The 22,148-nt window shown below is 42.2% G+C and overlaps 1 protein-coding gene across 2 annotated transcripts in view; it reads right to left on the reverse strand.

Annotated features, from left to right (window-relative positions):
• Positions 1–1,028: 1,028 nt before the first annotated feature.
• The window catches only part of hacd1 (3-hydroxyacyl-CoA dehydratase 1), a 62,187-nt gene continuing 41,067 nt past the window's right edge, over positions 1,029–22,148 (reverse strand). The window contains exons 6-7 of one of the 2 annotated variants that reach the window (XM_070881363.1): positions 3,643–3,821; positions 1,029–1,631 (exon numbers count right to left, since the gene is read on the reverse strand). In XM_070881363.1, the coding sequence (XP_070737464.1) occupies positions 1,549–1,631; positions 3,643–3,821 (262 nt within the window). In that variant the 3' untranslated portion in view covers positions 1,029–1,548. Of the gene's footprint in view, positions 1,632–3,642; positions 3,822–8,146; positions 8,606–22,148 lie in introns of those variants that run through there. The other variant, XM_070881364.1, reaches the window with a different exon arrangement.

Below are 22,148 nucleotides of genomic sequence, written 5' to 3' on the forward strand. Positions count from 1 at the left end.
TAATACGGTCATACATAAAGCACTTTGTCTTCTCTTTAAAAAAAAAAGCTGGAGATGTACAGACAGGTCAAGGAATAAACCATGCCAATGTAATGTGGCTAGTTTGATTTATGTTTGTAGCAAATCCACCAATTTATATTTACATTACAAAATGTAATTATTAGTGAATTTAGAACAACATTTCCAATTTAAATAGTGGTGAAGTTCAAACTCTGGTGCAAAACCAAGATGAAACAGAACTTAAGTGGGATAAAATCCATCATGGATCCTAACTTAGTGAATTTACTTTGCCTGTTTACCACTAACCTTGGAGCTGCCAATGATGGCAATGTAAAGAAGGCTCATACCTTCAATAGCAGTGCTACCTCAAACAGCAACACAAGTCCAAAGAGGTGGCCATGGTTTTGGCACTTGGTGGCTTGAAGTGCTCATATTCACACCATACAAACCAGCAAAGCCGCTTCCTGTTGCTGGCTTGTATGAAACTTGTCACCATCTAGTTGGTTAAATAGTTGCAAGTATGTATAGTTGTTTTAATATGGATGCAGCTCCTGTAGAAAATGCTTCAAAATATAAGGGGCATTTCTATGGCACTAGAGCTGTAGCTGGTGTTGCAGAATTGCCTCAGAATTAGAGTCTGCAATATAAATCTGGGATTGGATGTCTGCTAAATGACAAAACTGTTTGATTGTGTTTAGTAGTTACCTACAGGCACCTATTCATTATCGGTCACAAAAGCATTTTTCCACGTACATGCACAAAGCACCACCAGCCTTACTCCACTGTGACTGTAATATAAAAGGAGGCTCGTACCAGTTTGATAGCCAAAGTTGTAATATCAGAGTCATTCAATCTAGATATTACTGTGAATGGGGTAAAACTGTTACTCTTGCACTACAAAAAAGAACCACAGAATTGGTGAGCTAATCTGCAGTCAGATTCAAGTCTTAGTAACTAATTAAAACAATCTGTAAATACAAAATTATGGGATAGTTGGAGTTCCGCTAAATAATCCATACATAACTTCATTATGTTTTGTGCATTGCTGTTTATTTTGGTTCCATGATTCTTGTAACTCAGAATCCTCGTATAGGTCACACTGAGGTTTTGGTTGTTCAGTTTTCATCCCCTTTTACACAGCTAATTCAGATTCCATTTAGATTACATTGATCTAAATTGAATATCAAACATTTAGCATTTATATTGTTACATAGATAGTTCAGGTAAACGTGTCAAGGGTAACAATTTGCCCCAAAGCGTGCAAAGCAGGAACAAGTCACAGATGTGCCATGACAACATAAAAATTATCCATTCCAGGCTGTTTAATTTGGACACACATTGAAGCAAATTTTGAATCAATCTGGAATGGTGATGCAGATCATTTCAGTTCCAAATTGACCAAAGTTCAGTAAATTCATAACATTTGCACAGTGCCTTTGATTCAGATCAACTGTCAATTCAGATTGAATCTAAATTTACAGCATTGGTGTAAATGGGATTTAAACAGTCTAATGATCCTGAGAGAAGCACCATTGTTTCATGACTGCTCTAATCGTCTTTTTCTTTGATCACCTCTCCATGAAGCACCTTCCTCCTTTGACGAAGCATGTGGAAATATAGTTGTGGAAAAACTTGATTGCAAATAAATTTGAGGAAAGAGAGAAATAAAATATTAGATATATGAAGTGCAAACAAGAGTTGCAAATTACATAGATTTTTATACAAAACTTGATATCTTTATTCAGTTACTAACACCCTGGTTATATTTGCATAGAGGTCACACAGGGCACAAAATCTGAGCCAATGTAAACAATACCCACTACAGTGGTTGATTTCAGATCAGCACCAATTCAAACACAGGCATTAAGCATGCTGACGTGGCCCACTCCGCTTGCCAAATTCCCCTAATGACATTTCCCATGTTACCAAGTTTGCAATATAACATTTTGTACTTAAAAAAAAATGTTATGTGAGCATAGGCCCATGTAGATACATGCTGCCACAACTTATTGGTGGTGAGAGAGCTTGCTTGAACCTCAATCAATTAAATAGAGGTACAATAAGCAGTTAGCATCAAAAAAGGAAAGTATTAGAAAAGCTAAAATGAGTCTAGAGGATAGCAGAAAATAGTTAGGACAACGGTAAATCATGTTTTGGTTATGTTTGGAATCACAGATCAGGTAGGGAACAAATATAACCATTATAGAATAACTTGAGGATAATAAATGCAGACAAAGGTATGACAGTTGAGTGAATACATAATTTAGAGCTGATTTTAACTCCCAGAGGGATTGTGCGGGTGAGGGCCGAGGTGGACTGAAAACCGTCCAGCCTCTGCAGCATGAAAATCTCAGGCCTCCTCTCAGTCTTCTGTCCAAAACCTGCCAGGAAACCCTATCTGGCAGGTGGGCAGAAATGGGATTCCAGGCAGAAGGCCACCAAAGACCCAAAAAAACAATTCCTGGCACTCAGGTAAGTGGCTGGGATGGTGATCGGGAGGGCATTGCAATCAGGGAAGCAGTTCTGCTCCTCCTGGCCCAGAAGGAAACTAAAAAAAAAAATTACTTGCCTTTCTTGGCCACTTCCGACCCTGACTCCTATTGTCACCTAGTTGGCCTAGCGGGGAAGCTACAACAGTTAAAACTACAGTCGGGCAGGTGTTCCTCTTGAGCAGGTTAAAATTGCAACCCATGGAAAGGCAGGAGGATTGGTTGTGGGGGGTTGGTGGCTGTTACTGTGGTTATTTTTATTGCCACCACTCTGGCCTGCTAAGTAGGCAGTATTAAAATCCAGCTACAAACATAAATCAAATTAGACACATTACATTGGCATCTGGCCTTTGCCCAACAGATAGGACCAAATCCCAGATTGGTTGCTTGCAAATCACAAGACAATGTGAGCTATTTTTTGATGCATTTTACAGGAATTCCAAGACAAATTAAAACATTTTGACCCAACTTGGTTCTTTTAATCAAATTTCAGATAGTGTGCCCGATAATTTAAACATGCAATATCCACATTTCTTTTCATTAGCTTTATCACGAAAAAAGTAAATACCAACTAATACTGGGACCTAAATTTGAGGGCTAAATCAATCAGGGCAGGTACTATTCACAAATAATATCTGTGCAATTAATATTTCTATACAAAATAGGTAATTGTATTACTATTCCCAGCAGAATAAAATCAAGATTAGAAAGTTTGTGTTTGGTAACAAACTTTTGCTGCTTTAAATAAAGAACTTAGAATTTGACATGATACCGACCACATTAACACAAGGATTTTAAGTATTTTTATTTGATCATGCCTGTGGACTGTCCTGAGTTCTGCCTGGCTCCTGACCATCCTCGAAAACTCATGCAAGGACATCTTGACACAACTGAGGTGACATCTCTCTAGATTTTTATAAATCCTTCTATCTGCATTCTTTTCAAAAAATAAACACAAAGTAGTGTAGTAAGAACTGAACATGTGCCAGCCAACTGAAGACAGAAGACAAACTAATTCAGTTCTCCAATACAGAACACGCATGCACAAACACATAAGAGATTACAATTTGCTCAAAGAACATTCCTCTACGTTTCGGTGCTGAAGTTTGTTTTTCATTTAAAAGTACCATTTAAATTTAAAAAAGGAACTTACGTGGTATATATGATATCATTACAATGATGAGACAAGTATAGTAGTCGAATGAGACATTGTACTTGTTTGGAAGTCTCAGAGAATATATGCCAGATTTCTTTACAAAAGGCAGGGCACCATAAATTGTAAAGAGTTCACCAACCACACCAATTGGGTACAAGATGATAAAGAAGTTGTATCTGCAAACAGTAATAATAATTTATTAAAAGTTAGCATTGATATTGAATACACTAGACAAAAATCACTGCCTATCATGAGTGAAAAGACTCAAAATTCCAGAACTCCATAATATACAAATAGGACCTATTAGAAAGTTTAACCAGAGATTTTATATCATTTTTGTCTAGTCAAATTTAAGATATATTTATAACAAATTTGGAATTGACATGTTCAGTTTAATTATAGGTTTTCAAAGTGCATAATAATTAAAGTTAGAATTGGAGGTCCTGGTACATAGGTCACTGAAAGGTAGCTTGCAAGAACTGGGTGTTGCACTGGATTTGACAGCAGACTTACAAGTCTGGGACCTGGATTCAAATCCATACCAGACCTATGGGATGAAATTCTGTTGGCTGTAAATGTGAATGAGTTTTGGTAGTCTCAATCTACTTACTAGCAAGTATGCGCTTATAGTACAAAATTGCCTCTAAGTCAGCGCTAATTAGCAGTGTCATTCACTCTGGCCTAATGATAGTCAGAGTAGGAAACAGAAAAATGTCAGGAGATCCTAAGGCTGGGGCTCAATCACATTGTTGGAGCTTTACTCTGTATGTAGCTGTGTACTTGATGCTATTGTGGATGCCTGAAATTTAAAATGTTCCATTCCCAAGCACTAATATCCCTCATCTTGAAAAATATTTAAAAAGTTACCTTACAGGTGAAAAAGTATTAAAAAAGCTAATAGGATGCTTGACTTCACAAGAAGCTTAGAATATATAAGCAAGGAAGTACTACTGCAAGTATAGAGAATACTAGTCAGGTCTCACTTGGAATATTGTATTCGGTTTTGAGCACCCAACTTAAGAAGGATAATCTGGCCTTGGAGAAAGTCCAGGAAGGTGATAACTAACTTGAATATAAACCACTCCAGTTAGGCGTCACCATAAATTGTATGTCATACAACACATTCCACAATGTATTTCTAAAGTACAACATTCAATAGACTACAAAACCACTGAGAATGGGTTAAGAGTTTTCACTTATAGAATGGACATGCCATAATATGAGGAATGACAAGGGATTCCCATAATGCACACAATTACTGGTTCAATATCCTTTGCTAGAGATTTTTAAAGTTGTAGAATATGGCATTTTGTTAAGGAATTTGTTTTTCATCTTCCATAAGAACATAAGAAATAGGAACAAGAGTAGGCCATACGGCCCCTTGAGCCTGCTCCACCATTCAATAAGATCATGGCTGATCTGATCATGGACTCAGCTCCACTTCCCCGCCTGCTCCCCATAACCCCTTATCATTTAAGAAACTGTCTATTTCTGTCTTAAATTTATTCAATGACCCAGCTTCCACAGCTCTCTGAGGCAGTGAATTCCACAGATTTACAACCCTCAGAAGAAATTCCTCCTCATCTCCGTTTTAAATGGGCGGCCCCTTATTCTAAGATCATGCCCTCTAATTCTAGTCTCCCCCATCAGTGGAAGTATCCTCTCTGCATTCACCTCATCAAGCGCCCTCATAATCTTATATGTTTTGATAAGATCACCTCTCATTCTTCTGAATTCCAATGAGTAGAGGCCGAACCTACTTAACCTTTCCTCATAAGTCAACCCCCTCATCTCTGGAATCAACCTAGTGAACCTTTTCTATGCTAATTATGCTAATTTAAAATAGCATTATTTGCAGGCAATTCCTAAACAAAAATGAATGATGAAAATTTATTTTGACAAATTCTATTTAACAAAATGAAATCCCTTAGTAAGAATAAAACTACAGAAGTTAAAAACATTAAAAGAAAAATAATTTCACCAAATCTTTCATTTCCCCACATACTTTAAGCCATTTTACAACTACCAGTTCATCTCAGAATAATTATTAAAAGTGTGTCTTGAACAGCAGGCACTTTATTATAGTTAATAACTGCATTTCATAGTTAAAACAATTGCTAAATACGTACACAATTTATTTTAATTAGTTAAAAACACAGTAGCATATCAAGCAGATAATAAACAGATATTGCCATTTGTCTGAAAATGTACTGAAAGGGCACAAAATCTGCCAGTTTTTTGGAAACATAATGGCTCAGATTTTGATGTAGCAGGGCATATTTATTTATTTATTTGGGATGTGGCCGGCAGTTATTGCCTATCCCTAATTGCCCTCGAGAAGGTGGTGGTGAGCCGCCTTCTTGAACTACTGCAGTCCTTGTGGTGAAGATACTCCCACAGTGCTGACTTTGTTGCAGCGGTTTGGTATAACTGAGTGGCTTGCCAGGCCATTTCAGAGGGCAGTTAAAAGTCAACCACATTGCTGTGGATCTAGAGTCACATAGGTCAGACTGGGTAAGGATGGCAGATTTCCTTCCTTAAAGGACATTAGTGAACCTGTTGGATTTTTCTGACAATCTGGCAGTTTCACTGACACCATTACTGATACGAGCTTTTTTAGGCCCAAATTTGGCCAGTGCAGATTTCTGGCGCACTCACCAGAGGTGTGCAGCTTTTGTAGAACTCCAAAGGTGCCAAAAATCTTCGGGCCGAGTTTGGCTGCTCCCCAGCCTCTCCTCCATGGTGGCGTAGCATGGCAACTGGATTCAGGGGCGGAGTCAGGTCCCGGAGCTGAAAACAGTGCCGGGACCTCTGTACACGCGCGCTTGCACAGTAGCTCCAAGCCCCCAGAATCTGTGTGTGTGATGCAGGCTGTGTGGGAGGGGCTGACGCTTGCTGTCCCTATCCCGGGTCGAGTGGCCAGCCGCACAGGCCGGCCGCTGCCTTCCCGCGTTGAGGGCTACAAGAGACAGGTTGGTGGGGGGAGAGAGTTTTGAAGGGGGAAGAGTTTTGCAAGGGGGGGGGGGGGCGGAGGAAAGAGAGGGGAAGGGGAACAGTTTTGACCCAGCTGGGGGGGGGGGGGGGCAGGGAAAAGAGAGAGAGAGAAAAGAATCTTCAAAGATTTTCCAGTACTTTAATATCTAGCTATCTTTACTAAAAATATACTCAGTTTAATCAGGCTGATAGCATCTACACCCTGTCCAGTCTTGCTGCTTGGGATTTAAAAAAAAAAACTAGCATTCCTATCATAACACTGTCATTTGGAGGCAAGCTGCGCTGATCTCTTAATTGACCGCAGGGTTTTTCAGAATGTAAAAAAGTGGCCACTTACTCTGGCCTAACTTAGTTTGGAGTAAGTTTTAGTTGGCTAAACTTGCTTAAATGGTCAAAACAGGCGTAAGTGGCTGGTAACGCCCCCTTTTGAAAAAAAAACTGAACTAAAAAAAAATCTAACTAACTCACTTACACTGGAGCAACTTAAGTGGGGAGAATTGCAATTTTTTAAGTTACTACAAAAAAAAATCTAGTTGCTCCAAAAAAAAACATAACTCCTGGGGAAACTTGGGCCCATGAATTCCAGATTTATTTCATTAACTGAATGTAACGGTGTCTGCATTTAGTTAGACTTTCTCTTACACATTTAGGTTTTTCTGTATGCTGAAAGTGCAAGCTGATAATGGAACAGCGAGGAAATAGGGCATCTGGGACCTAAGTGAACAGGGAAAGCAACTGTGTATCTCCTTAACCAATCAGATTGAAGGATTATGAAATAAAGAGCACAAGGGCTAAGAAGAAAGTGTAAATTCGAGTGGGTGAATTCAATGTCAAATCAGCTACAGAAGAGAGAAATAAGAGACTCCACACTTGTAAGTTAATGTTCAGTGCCAGAAATGTTGATTGGCAGTAATTAACAGATTACATCGTGAAAAGGGTACTTGCACTTGAAATGATAAGACTGAACTTTCTGTGGGGAGTGTAGTTTGTATCTACTGTGCAAATGCCGCAACTTTACGACAGTCAATGCACGTCAAAGATGAGGCAGACAGAGAAATTACGTTTTCCCAAAGCCAATGATGGAGCAGTGCAACAAGAGCAACAACTTTTGGATATTGGCATTTGAACACGCATCTGCTCCTTGCCTGAAGTTGCATAAACAACAGCGAGCGCCATTAGCCTCGCCATTATTTTGACAGCAAATCCTGGCCCAATAAGATTCCATGAAAATCCTGTCATTCTCTGCCTCACATCAAAGCACAAACAACCTTTCCCTCAATGGATTTCTTATAAATTGCTTTTATATTTTAAATGTTATCTTCTACTTTGTATAGTAAACTTAATTCAAATGAATTCCAACTTGCATGTATATTTGTTTCAAAAGTATCATTTCTAATTTGTATCTGTAATCTAACGTTATCAGTGATCCAATAAAAACCTTAACTCACTCTTCTATTCCAAACATAAAATACACTATTGCAATCCTGAAATATGAAGGATCCATGCAGTTTGTTCCTTATCCCATTCTCAATGATAAAAATGAATGCACTGATTTTACATTTAACCCCAAAAAATTGACCATCAATATAAACTTCAATCCAGATTGCTATCTCTTCCATATTTCTTACATACTTTTGCCATCTTTTTTACACATACACACTAGTGAAATACATGATTGCATTCTGCCTAAAATTCTACTTCCCAATCCATGCTTTTGAAATCTTCCCTTTTCTGTTTCCCCTTTCATTCAGTGCTCATCTGCCAATCCATACATAATTCTACTTTTCCATCCATCTTCATAGCCACTCCTTCTTATCCTCATATTCACAGCAGGACAAGAAACATGTTGGTGACAAAGTTATTCATGTACTCAGCATTAGTACAGTCTATTCCCTTCATTGGTTGCCACAGCAAAGCCAAGAGAGAGCAGCAGCATAGATAGGCAAAGAGGGAACGAGGCCAGCTCCTAGAGAAAATATTGGAGGCACAAATCGAGAATGGGAACGAATTAGGAAGGAAATCACAACACTCTGGTGATGCCACTCGGTTAATGTAATGTCATACTAGACCAATAGAATTTTCCCACTGATACTTCTTCATGCAAGTGTTCTAAAAATAAAGTTCCACAGTGCAAAGTATATTTTAAATATTTTCAAGCAGTTAGAATAATTTTTTTCTTACAATGAAATGTTATTAATTAAAGATTGGAAGCATGCTAAACATCACACATTAAACAATATTTTACAAATATTTCATACCAGATAAAACATGCAGATCTAATCATTTGCTCAGAAAGACTCCGAAAGACTGATGTAACAGTAATACTTCAGACTACCTCAGAGGATCTGAAGAAATGTATGAAGTGCATTCCATGACCAAAACAGATAGTCTTTAAAATGGCAGCAGCTGAACATGAAACTCGAAGGGCTGCGGGTTTCAAGAGCTAATTACCAGAACCTTCATGCGGCAGGCTTGCATAGCTCCACGTAACTTTCATTCTTTACACATGCAAATATAATTCAAATAAAAGACATACTAATTATTACACCATAATTACACATTACAATCTTTAGATATGGGATAATACTGTGTTACTTCATAATTCAGTTGGTTCTGCTTAGCTTATCTAAAAATGTCCCAGCTATTCTGCACACATGGAAATGTCTTTGGTGAGGAATGTAATAGTCATTGCCAGAAATGATTTATATAAATAAGGCTCACAAAACCGGTTTGCTCTTATGCAAACTCCATTCTCTCTCTCCCTTTGTCCTGTACCCACCAACATCTATGACTCATAGAAACATAGAAAATAGGTGCAGGAGTAGGCCATTCGGCCCTTCTAGCCTGCACCGCCATTCAATGAGTTCATGGCTGAACATGCAACTTCAGTACCCCATTCCTGCTTTCTCACCATACCCCTTGATTCCCCTAGTAGTAAGGACTTCATCTAACTCCTTTTTGAATATATTTAGTGAATTGGCCTCAACAACTTCTGTAGTAGAGAATTCCACAGGTTCACCACTCTCTGGGTGAAGAAATTCCTCCTCATCTCGGTCCTAAATGGCTTCCCCCTTATCCTTAGACTGTGTCCCCTGGTTCTGGACTTCCCCAACATTGGGAACATTCTTCCTGCATCTAACCTGTCTAACCCCGTCAGAATTTTAAACGTTTCTATGAGGTCCCCTCTCATTCTTCTGAACTCCAGTGAATACAAGCCCAGATGATCCAGTCTTTCTTGATAGGTCAGTCCCGCCATCCCGGGAATCAGTCTGGTGAACCTTCGCTGCACTCCCTCAATAGCAAGAATGTCCTTCCTCAGGTTAGGAGACCAAAACTGTACACAATACTCCAGGTGTGGCCTCACCAAGGCCCTGTACAATTGTAGCAACACCTCCCTGCCCTTGTACTCAAATCCCCTCGCTATGAAGGCCAACATGCCATTTGCTTTCTTAACCGCCTGCTGTACCTGCATGCCAACCTTCAATGACTGATGTACCATGACACCCAGGTCTCTTTGCACCTGCCCTTTTCCTAATCTGTCACCATTCAGATAATAGTCTGTCTCTCTGTTTTTACCACAAAAGTGGATAACCTCACATTTATCCACATTATACTTCATCTGCCATGCATTTGCCCACTCACCTAACCTATCCAAGTCGCTCTGCAGCCTCATAGAATCCTCCTTGCAGCTCACACTGCCACCCAACTTAGTGTCATCCGCAAATTTGGAGATACTACATTTAATCCCCTCGTCTAAATCATTAATGTACAGTGTAAACAGCTGGGGCCCCAGCACAGAACCTTGCGGTACCCCACTAGTCACTGCCTGCCATTCTGAAAAGTCCCCATTTACTCCTACTCTTTGCTTCCTGTCTGACAACCAGTTCTCAATCCATGTCAGCACACTACCCTCAATCCCATGTGCTTTAACTTTGCACATTAATCTCTTGTGTGGGACCTTGTCGAAAGCCTTCTGAAAGTCCAAATATACCACATCAACTGGTTCTCCCTTGTCCACTCTACTGGAAACATCCTCAAAAAATTCCAGAAGATTTGTCAAGCATGATTTCCCTTTCACAAATCCATGCTGACTTGGACCTATCATATTACCTCTTTCCAAATGCACTGCTATGACATCCTTAATAATTGATTCCATCATTTTACCCACTACCGATGTCAGGCTGACCGGTCTGTAATTCCCTGTTTTCTCTCTCCCTCCTTTTTTAAAAAGTGGGGTTACATTGGCTACCCTCCACTCCATAGGAACTGATCCAGAGTCAATGGAATGTTGGAAAATGACTGTCAATGCATCCACTATTTCCAAGGCCACCTCCTTAAGTACTCATGATGCTTTCCATTGCTTTGATGATTTTAGGTTCTCTGGTTCTCTCACCAAGAATGGTCTCATTCCTCTTTTTCCTCATTCCATCCGGCTCCGTCTTTCACCAACCTCCTTTGCTTGGCTTAACATTCTCACCCTTAATAACCACTTATTTAAATTTTCACACTTTCTCTGGATTAAGAGGATTTGTTATGATATCCGCAAAAGCCCCAGACATCCTTGTCTTTTCATAGCATATGCGAACCATTGCTTATTCCAATTGTGCTCTGGCCCTTGATCTCTACCTCTGTTACATTGGTGATTGTGTCTATGCTGCTTCAGGAGTTCACAGATGCTTTTTTGCTGCAAAACTCCATCTCTTTCCTTCCTTTTCTCCATATCTTTAGTATTTGTTCTGATAACACATGGTTTACACCTGACCATCTAAAATGTAATTTTTCCTCAATCGGTGGTGAAAATGTTCTTGATAGAATCCATCCAATTTCCTGCACCCCTTCTCTTACACTTCTCCCTTCCTTCATAAAAATAGCAGGACGAGGACAAGCTGTTTCACCTTGTCCAGAACAGTAGAACCAGAGGACGCAGTATGCACTTGGGGGAGGGGGGAGAGGGATAAACTTAAAACTAATCTATGAAATTGATACTTTAGTGAGCGAGTAGTCTACAGGGCTGTAGTGATACGCACCCTCCTGTAAGGCTCAGAGACGTGGACCATATACAGTCGACACCTCAAATCGCTGGAGAAATACTACCAACGATGTCTCCGCAAGAACCTGTAAATCCCCTGGGAGGACAGACTCACCAACGTTAGCGGCATCGACCAGGCCAACATCCTCAGCATCAAAGCACTAACCACACTCGACCAGCTCTGCTGGGCAGGCCACATTGTTTGCATGCCCGACATAAGACTCCCAAAGCAAGCACTCTACTTGGAACTCCTACATGGCAAGCGAGCCCAAGGTGCGCAGAGGAAACGTTTCACAGACATCCTCAAAGCCTCTTTGATAAAATGCAACATCCCCACCGACACCCTAGCCAAAGATCGCTCCAAGTGGAGGAAGTGCATCTGGGAGGGCGCTGAGCACCGAGAGTCTCATCGCCGAGAGCATGCAGAAATCAAGCAAATGCAGCAGAAGGAGCGTGCGGCAAATTAGTCCCACCCACCCTTTCCTTCAATGACTGTCTATCCCACCTGTGACAGAGACTGTAATTCCCATATTGGACTGTTCAGTCACCTAAGAACTCATTTTTAGAGTGGAAGTAAATCTTTCTCGATTTCGAGGGACTGCCTGTGATGATGATGATGGTCAATCTATGGAACAGACTCCCTAGGAAGACAGTGGAGGCAGTTGGTATTAATTCATGCAAATACAAATTAGATAGATTGCTTCCAAAAAATAATATTTGGGGATACAGTATATGAGTAATAAGACATGACACGTGGTAAGTCTAACATACATAGGTGGGAAAAGAGGACTTTGGACCCATGGTTCCCAAAGCTCTCCATCGCTGGGACTTTCTTCCTGTCGTTCTGTTATAGATTATTGATAGCAATTGATTGCTATGATTAGCCAATAACAGACAATTTTCATTGTACCATGCAATTACTAACATAGTGGAATGTGAACTAGTTAGATATTGGTCTTTTTTCGTCTATGTTCCAAATCCCACTCTCTATCTGCAGTATTATCTTTTGTCACCTTCAACATTATACGCTTGGAAAATAAGTCTTCCCATCCCCTCCTTTCTCTACTTTGTGGGAAACTATGCTCTCTGCAAAGTACTCATTCACTGCTACAAACCCTTATGACATGCTCCCTTCCCCAGGCACTTTCTCATGCAACTGTATTAGGTCCAAAATCTGTTGATTTTCTCCTTCCCATACCATTGTCTCAGATCATAAATATTTGTTCCATGCAAGGCACTGATTTACATACATTTCCGCCAATCCAGTCTACTGCTACTTTTGGTACAATCTTTGCGATACAAAAAAAGACTAAATGCAGGTTAATTGCTTTTCCAAACTTTCCCATTTTGTCTCTGTGACTCACTACATCAACTGCTCCTACCAGTCTCACACCAACATTTCCATCTCTGGCATCCTGCGCTAATCTAGTTGCATGAGAAAGTGCCTGAGGAAGGGAGCATGTCATAAGGGTTTGTAGCAGTGAATGAGTACTTTGCAGAGAGCGTCGTTTCCCACAAAGCAGAGAGAGGAGGGGATGGGAAGACATATTTTCTAAGAGTATAATGTTGAAGGTGACATGCAGGTACAGCAAGCGGTGAGGGAGACAAATGGTATGTTGGCCTTTACAGCTAGAGGATTTGCGTATAGGAGCAGGGAGGTCTTAATGCAGTTGTACAGAGCCTTGGTGAGGCCTCACCTGGAATATTGTGTTCAGTTTTGGTCTCCTAACGTGAGGAAGGACGTTCTTGCTATTGAGGGAGTGCAGCGAAGGTTCACCAGACTGATTCCTGGGATGGCAGGACCGACATATGAGGAGAGACTGGATCAACTGGGCCTTTATACACTGGAGTTTAGAAGGATGAGAGGGGATCTCATAGAAACGTATAAGATTCTGATGGGACTGGACAGGTTAGATGCGGGAAGAATGCTCCCGATGTTGGGGAAGTCCAGAACCAGAGGACACAGTCTTAGGATAAGGGGTAGGCCATTTAGGACAGAGATGAGGAGAAACTTCTTCACTCAGAGAGTTGTTAATCTGTGGAATTTCCTGCCGCAGAGAGTTGTTGATGCCAGTTCATTGGATATATTCAAGAGGGAGTTAGATATGGCCCTTACGGCTAAAGGGATCAAGGGGTATGGAGAGAAAGCAGGAAAGGGGTACTGAGGGAATGATCAGCCATGATCTTATTGAATGGTGGTGTAAGCTTGAAGGGCCGAATGGCCTACTCCTGCACATATTTTCTATGTTTCTAACGCAACTTTCAGAAAGAGTGGTGCCAAATTTTCTCTGCAGTATGCCCTGGATACAGCCATTTCTCAGGTGTAAAGCAGAGGGAAAAAGGGTCGAGATCCATTTTGCTGGATTCCCTCCCCAAGAGGAAAATGCCATGGTAATGAGGTGGGAGCAACTTCGGCTTGCCTGCCACCTCAGTTTCCTGGTTTCCATTTTGCGGGCACCAAGATGCCAGTTCACCCATTACAAGTGGCCCTTCCAAGTTGCACCCAGCCCCCACAGATTGAAGGATCCGAGAATAAGCTTCCAGCAATTTCCTCCCACTGCCAAACAGTTATGTTTCTGTTTTTCTAGGGATTGCAAGAACTATCAATAGAGCTGGAAGACTTCTGGCTGGTGGTTTTGGAAAACAGCCAGCAGACTTTACAGCCTAAGCCATTACCACTGCTATCTATTTTTTGCCCCTGCTTTTGCGTGCAAGCCCTGCTCAAAGGGAATTCCTGGGGGAATGTTGGGTCCATGGTAATGACGTGAACCCGGAAATCTGGATGGGTTACGGTCCCTCGAGGTGGAGCGTACTTCAGGTGCGTACCTCCCGACTAGCGCTCAGGCATGGGGAGAGGATAAACTTCTGTCCCAGTATCTCATCTTCCTCCAGGGAACTCTGCAGCCTTCTGGTCTGAAAAAGGATTTGAGCAACTCTCCTGCCATTTCCTTCCATTCTGCGCTTCATTCAGATTTTTTCTTAACTTATTTTAACACGACCAACGCACATTTTTTCAGCTTTAAAAAAAACTGTGTGGACTTTTCAATGTTTTCTCTCTTTCCAAACCTTTCCTCAGTTTCTTCCAATTCATGATCAGAGATTAAACTCCTGACAGTTATATCCTGTCATTAGATGGGTAACTTGACTGCGCACGAGAACATTTTTGTTGTATAGTTATCATTAGCAATGCTATGTTCTTTAATCATTTCAGATTTACTAATAGCTGTGGTCAAAATATCCAACTAGGCGAGAGACTTCTGTAAGCTAAGTGGCAAAACTGCTAGCTGGTTAAGAACATAAGAACGCAAGTAGGCCATATGGCCCCGCGAGCCTGCATGTCGCAAGCATCAAATATTATGAGCAACAATCTGAGAAATGGCCTTAAATGAAATTTGGGGATGGAAAAAGTCTGATTGTATCAGCCAAAGCTAAAATTCCAAGTTGCATCCCCCAGACCACATGTGTGTACTGAAATTCTGTTGTTGTACCACTCCATGGCCAAATCTTCTTATTTGTTCACTTTTTCCTGAAGGTGGAAGCTCGTTCTACATTACAATTCCACAGCAGGTTACAGTGATTCAGTACTATGCGTAAGCAGCCAGTCTTGTGTGAACCTAAATGATGAGACACCATTGGATAATAACCTAGTTTGAAAGTACTGACACCAACTGCACGGTTTCCACTAGATTACCAAGACTCAACATAGATCAGAAATTGAGCCAGAGATTCCTAGTCTGTAATACCACATCACACGATGTATTTACCCACTGAATCATCAGTCAGCCCTGTGTCCAAGGAAAAGACCACCACATTTGCCAATGGTGAAGTATCAACTGCATTCTGATCACTTTACTGCAATAGATTACAATTATTGCAATGCAAAAAAATCAATCATGGATTTTATATAGAACATTAAATGCTATGATTCAATCACCAGCAAAACAGGATTCCAACTAAAAAAGGGATACAAAAGTAAGTTTTTACGGCATGACAGAATAATTTTTTATTGCTCGCCAACATTCTGGGAACTGAATATTTAGGGGTATTTGATAATTCAATAGGATAGACAGAAAGGAAAAGGAGGTGGGGTAGCTCTGTTAATATAGGATGAGATCGCTGCAGTAGTGAGAAATGATATTGGCTCAGAAGATCAAGATGTAGAATCAGTTTGGGTGGAGATAAGAATTAATAAGGGGAAGAAGTCACTGGTGGGTATAGTCTATAGGCCCCCTAACAGTACCTACACTATTGGACTGAGTATAAATCAAAAAATAATGGAAGATTGCAAAAAAGAAACGGCAATAATCATGGGCGATTTTAATCTCGTATTGATTGGACAAATCAAATTGGCCAAGGTAGCCTTGAGGAAGAGTTCATAGATTGTATCCGGGATGGTTTCCTTGAACAGCAAATTGCAGAACCAATCAGGGAGCAGACTATCTTAGATCTGGTACTGTGTAATGAGACAGTATTAATAAATGATCTCCTAGTAAAGGATCCTCTAAGAAAGAGTAATCATAGCATGGTTGAATTTCAAAGTCAGTTGGAGGGTGAGAAAGTTGGATCTCAAACCAGTGTCCTGAGCTTAAATAAAGGAGATTACAAAGGTATGAAGGCAGGGTTGGCTAAAGTGGACTGGGAAAATAGATTAAAGTGTAAGACGATTGATGAGCAGTGGCAGCCATTTAAGGAGATATTTCATAACTCTCAACAAAAATATATTCCAGTGAGAAGGAAAGACTTCAAGAGAAGGGATAACCATCCGTGGCTAACTAAGGAAATAAAGGATGGTATCAAATTGAAAACAATGGCATACAAAGTGGCCAAGATTAATGGGAGGCCAAAGGAGTGGGAAACTTTTAAAACCTAGCAGAAAACGACTAAAAAAAAGAGAGAGGGAGAAGATGGATAATGAGAGTAAACTAGCAAGAAATATAAAAACAGATAGTAAGAGCTTCCACGGGCATATAAAAAGGAGAGAGTAGCTGCAATAAACATTGGTCCCTTAGAGGATGAGTCTGGGGAATTAATAATGGGGTACAGGGAAATGGCAGAGACTTTGAACAAATATTTTGTATCGGTCTTCATGTTAGAAGACACTATTAACATCCTAATAATTTATTATGAAGGGGCTATAGGGAGAGGGGAACTTAAAACAATCACTATCACGAAAGAAAAATAATGGGACTCAAGTCTCCTGCATCCTAGGGTCTAAAAGAAGTGGCTGCAGAGATAGTGGATGCATTGGTTGTAATCTAGCAAAATTCCTTGGATTCTGGAGAGGTCCTAGCAGATTGGAAAACTGCAAATGTAATGGCCCTATTTAAAAAAGGAGACAGAAAGCAAGAAACTATAGACCAGTTAGCCTAACAATCGGTCATTGGGAAAATGCTGGAGTTCATTATTAAGGAAGCAGTAGCAGAACATTTGGAAAAGCATAATAGTCAAGCAGTCAGCATGGTTTTATGAAAGGGAAATTGTCATGTATCTCACACTACTGTACATAACTGTATCTTACCATGCTATACATGACTGTAACTAGAGATGACCTATAACCACTAGCTTACCTTACCACCAGGGGTGCACTTGCAGGACACATTGGATACCTGTCCCAGACAGGTATATAAGGACAGGTCTCAGGCAAGTGTGGCATTCGAGAGCTGTGTAATAAAGGTGCAGGTCCTGAGTGACCTGGACTTCAGCATGTGCCTTGTGAGAGTTTGTACTACAGGGACAGGACTTTACAGTGGTGACGAGTTACGGGATTACAGAATCCACAGAATGGCGACCAACGGCTCAGATGAAAAATACAATGCTGGAGATAATTGGGAGGACTTTATAGAAAGGCTCCAGCAAAGCTTCGTAACCAAAGACTGGTTAGGCGACGATAAGGCAGATAAGAGAAGAGCCCATCTCTTGACCAGCTGTGGCTCGAAAACATACGCCTTAATGAAGGACCTGCTGGCACCCGAGAAACCAGCAAGCAAGTCGTTTGAAGAGTTGAGCACACTGGTAAGAGACCACCTGAAGCCAGCGAGCAGCCTACACATGGCCAGACACAGGTTCTACAACTGCAGACGCTGTGTGGGCCAGAGCATACCCGACTTTGTGGCGGAACTTCAGAGGTTGGCTAGCTTGTGTGAGTTCTCCGATGAACTAAGGAAAGAAGTACTGAGAGACTTTTTTAATGAGGGAATAGGCATATTCAGAAAGCTCATTGAGACCAAGAACTTGACCCTAGAGGCAGCAGCACTGGTTGCACAGACATTCTTGGCAGGAGAAGAAACGAGGTTGATCTACACTGCGTGTACGACAACTAACGAAACATCGGAACAAGGGGTTCATAGCGTGAAACAAGCCGTTACTCCCACACACAGACAAAGGCAGGAGAGCAGGCCTTCAACAGCAGGCAGTGGCGCCAGAAGCCATCAAGGGCCACATGAACGGCCGTTCACACCTCATCAACCCACAATGCGAGCAATCAACTACAGAATGAGAGAAGCTCAAGAGAGATCAGCCAGATGCAGCTCATCCTTTGGAAACAATGGAAGCAGTCTGTGCTGGAGATGTGGGGGAAGGCACTCATCAAGGGGGGTGTTGATTTCAGCATGCTGTTTGCAGAAACTGCAACTATACAGGGCATTTGGCCCGCATGTGCAGAAAAACGGCAGCTCGGCTGGTATACAAATCGGAAGGGTCGGAAAGTGGACCAGAAGACAGTGGGGCCAGTACCCGGGACACCGAGGTACAGCCGGTCAACACGACCAATGGCCACTGCTCTTGGTTTTGGGGGGACGCCCAGGAATGCGCCTTCAATAAGGCACACAACCTTCTGTGTTCCAACAGTGTTTTGGCTTTCCTTGATCCAGGTAAAAAGCTAGTTCTTACATGTGATGCGTCAGCGTACGGGGTCGGGTGCGTTTTACAACATGTCAATAGTGCGGGTAAATTACAACCCATAGCTTATGCCTCCGGGTCACTTTCGCAGGCGGAGCGCGGGTACAGAATGGTGGAGAAGGAGGCGCTCGCGTGCGTATGCAGTGTCAAAAAGATGCACCAATACCTTTTTGGGGCCAAGTTCGTGTTAGAAACCGACCACAAGCCCCTCACGTCCCTACTATCCGAGAGCAAGGCAATAAACGCCAACGCCTCGGCGCGCATTCAACGGTGGGCACTCATGCTGGCCTCTTATGATTACACCATAAGGCACAGACAACTGTGCCGACGCGCTTAGCAGGCTACCCCTGGCGACCACGGAAGGGTCTGACGAACAGGACTGTGAGATAGTCATGGCAATCAATGCCTTTGAGTCCACAGGTTCGCCCATGACAGCTCGCCAAATCAGAGCCTGGACAACCAGCGACCCCACGTTATCCCTAGTAAAAAGATGTGTCTTAACTGGTGACTGGGCAGAGGCTTGCGATGCCTGCCCCGAGGAGATCAAACCTTTCCATAGGCGCATGCATGAGCTGTCACTACAAGCAGACTGCCTGATGTGGGGCAGCCGAGTAATCACGCCTCTGCGAGGCAGCGAGGCATTTGTCCGGGAGCTCCACCGCGAGCACCCGGGGATCGTTCTCATGAAGGCCATAGCCAGATCACACGTCTGGTGGCCTGGTATTGACGCGGACCTGGAGCTCTGCGTCCGAAGGTGCACCATTTGTGCCCAACTCAGTAATGCCCCCAGGAAGGCCCCCCTGAGCCCCTGGCCCACCAAACTTTGGTCGCGGGTGCACGTAGACTATGCGGGCCCATTCATGGGCAAAATGTTCCTCGTAGTCGTTAATGCATTTTCTCAGTGGATCGAATGCACCATTTTAAACTCAAGCACCACCTCCACCACTGTGGAGAGCCTTGGAACCATGTTCACAATGCACGGCTTTCCTGACATACTGGTCAGTGATAATGGTCCGTGCTTCACCAGCGCAGAATTCCAAGGTTTTGAGAGTGACCACGGCATAAATCATGTTAGGACAGCACCGTTCAAGCTGGCCTCCAACGGCCAGGCGGAGCGAGCAGTGCAGATCATTAAACAAGGCATGCTTAAAATCCAAGGTCCCATGCTGCAGGGCCGCCTGTCGCGACTACTGCTGGCATACAGATCTCATCCGCATTCGTTGACTGGAGTTCCCCCCGCGCAACTATTGATGAAACGGACCTTAAAGACAAGGCTCTCATTAATCCTCCCAGGCATGCATGAAATCGTTGAGGCAAAGCGCCGTAAGCTAACTGAGTACCATGACCGAAATTCAAGGGGGAGGTGGAATGAGATAGGGGACAAAGTGTTTGTGCTAAACTATGGCAGGGGTCCCAAATGGCTTGCAGGGACAGTAACAGGCAAGGAAGGAAACAGGCTACTGGTGGTACAAATGGACAATGGTCAAACCTGCCGGAGGCATGTAGACCAAGTCAAAAGTAGATCTACCAACAACACTGCTGAACCAGAAGCAGACTACAATGTGGAACTCATACCACACCTGGTGGACAGCCAGAGGGAACAACCTGAGGAAAAGGCAATCCCAACAGACAGCCCAGGCAAGATACCAGCAATCACACCGAAAGAAAAACAGGCATCAAGGCAAACAACTGAACCACAACTAAGACGCTCCACACGAGAGCGTAGACCACCTGAGAGACTGAACCTATAAAGACAATAAGATCTTGGGGGAGGGTGATGTCACGTATCTCACACTACTGTACATAACTGTATCTTACCATGCTATACATGACTGTAACTAGAGATGACCTGTAACCACTAGCTTACCTTACCACGAGGGGTGCACTTGCAGGAGACACTGGATACCTGTCCCAGACAGGTATACAAGGACAGGTCTCAGGCAAGTGTGGCATTCGAGAGCTGTGTAATAAAGGTGCAGGTCCTGAGGGACCTTGACTTCACCATGTGCCTCGTGTGAGTTTGTATTGCAGGGACAGGACTTTACAGAAATCATGTTTGACAAATTTGCTGCAGTTTATTTGAGGATGTAACGAGCTGGGTGGATAAGGGGGAACCAGTGGATGCGGTCTATTTGGATTTCCAGAAGGCATTTGATAAGGTGCCACATAAAAGCTTACATAAAAAACAAGAGCTCACTTAGTTGGGAATAATATATTAGCATGGATAGAGGATTGGCTAACTAACAGAAAGTCGGGATCAATGGATCATTTTCCGGATGGCAAACGGTAACTAGTCGAGTGCTGCAGGGATCGGTGCTGGGACCTCAACTATTTACAATCCATATGAATGATTTAGATGAAGGGACAGAGTGTAATGTAGCCAAGTTTGCTGGTGATACAAAGATGGGTGGGAAAGCAAGTGGTGAGGAGGACACAAAAAATCTGCAAAGGGATATAGACAGGCTAAGTGAGTGGGCAAAAATTTGGCAGATGGCGTATAATGTGGGAAACTGTGAGGTTATCCACTTTGGCAGGAAAAATAAAAAAACAAATTATTTAAATGGGGAGATTACACAAAATGCTGCAGTACAGAGGAACCTGGGGGTCTTTGTGCATGAAACACAAAGTTAGTATGCAGGTACAGCAAGTAATCAGGAAGGCAAATGGAATGTTGGCCTTTATAGCAAGAGCGATGGAGTATAAAAGCAGGGAAGTCCTACTACAACTGTACAGGGTATTAGTGAGACCACACTTATGGTACTGCATACAGTTTTGGTCTTATTTAAGTAAGGATATACTTGCATTGGAGGCAGTTCAGAGAAGGCTCACTCAGTTGATTCCTAAGATGAAGGGGTTGACTTGTGAAGAAATGTTGAGCAGGTTGGGTCTATACTCATTGGAGCCTCGAAAAATGAGAGGTGATCTTATTGAAACAGATAAGATACTGAGGGGGCTCGACAAGGTAGATGCAGAGAGGATGTTTCCACTCGTGTGGGAATGTAGAACTAGGGGGCATAATTTAAGAATAAAGGGTCACCCATTTCGAACTGAAATGAGGAAGAATTTCTTCTCCAAGTAGTTCATAAATCTGTGGAATTCTCTGCCCAGGGAACTGTGGAGGATGGGTCATTGAATATATTTAAAGTGGAGATAGATAGATTTTTGAACGAAAAGGGAGTGAAGGGTTTGTGGGGAGTAGGCAGGGAAGTGGAGCTGAGCCCAAGATCAGATCAGCCATGATCTTATTAAATGACGGAGCAGGCTTGAGGGGCCAATGGTCTACTCCTGCTCCTATTTCTTATGTTCTTAAAAACTTGAAGATTTACATAATTCATGATAATACAACTAAGCTTACCTATACAGTTCTTTATCTGGGTCTGAAAATGCCTCATTCACAATTTTGTTTGGAGGCCTCGCCTACTATGCGACTAAAATCTTGGACTTAATTTTTTCTTATGTCTTTTTCTGTCTCATACTTTCCCTGTGACACACAGACCATTATCTTTCTCCCTGCCTAAAGCACTGGTGTAGCTAACAATCCTGCATGCTCAAGTCAGGTACGGTGTTGTGGAAACATGTGTTG

The sequence above is a fragment of the Pristiophorus japonicus genome, chromosome 5 (genome assembly GCF_044704955.1).
Source record: "Pristiophorus japonicus isolate sPriJap1 chromosome 5, sPriJap1.hap1, whole genome shotgun sequence".
Classification (NCBI taxonomy): domain Eukaryota; kingdom Metazoa; phylum Chordata; class Chondrichthyes; family Pristiophoridae; genus Pristiophorus; species Pristiophorus japonicus.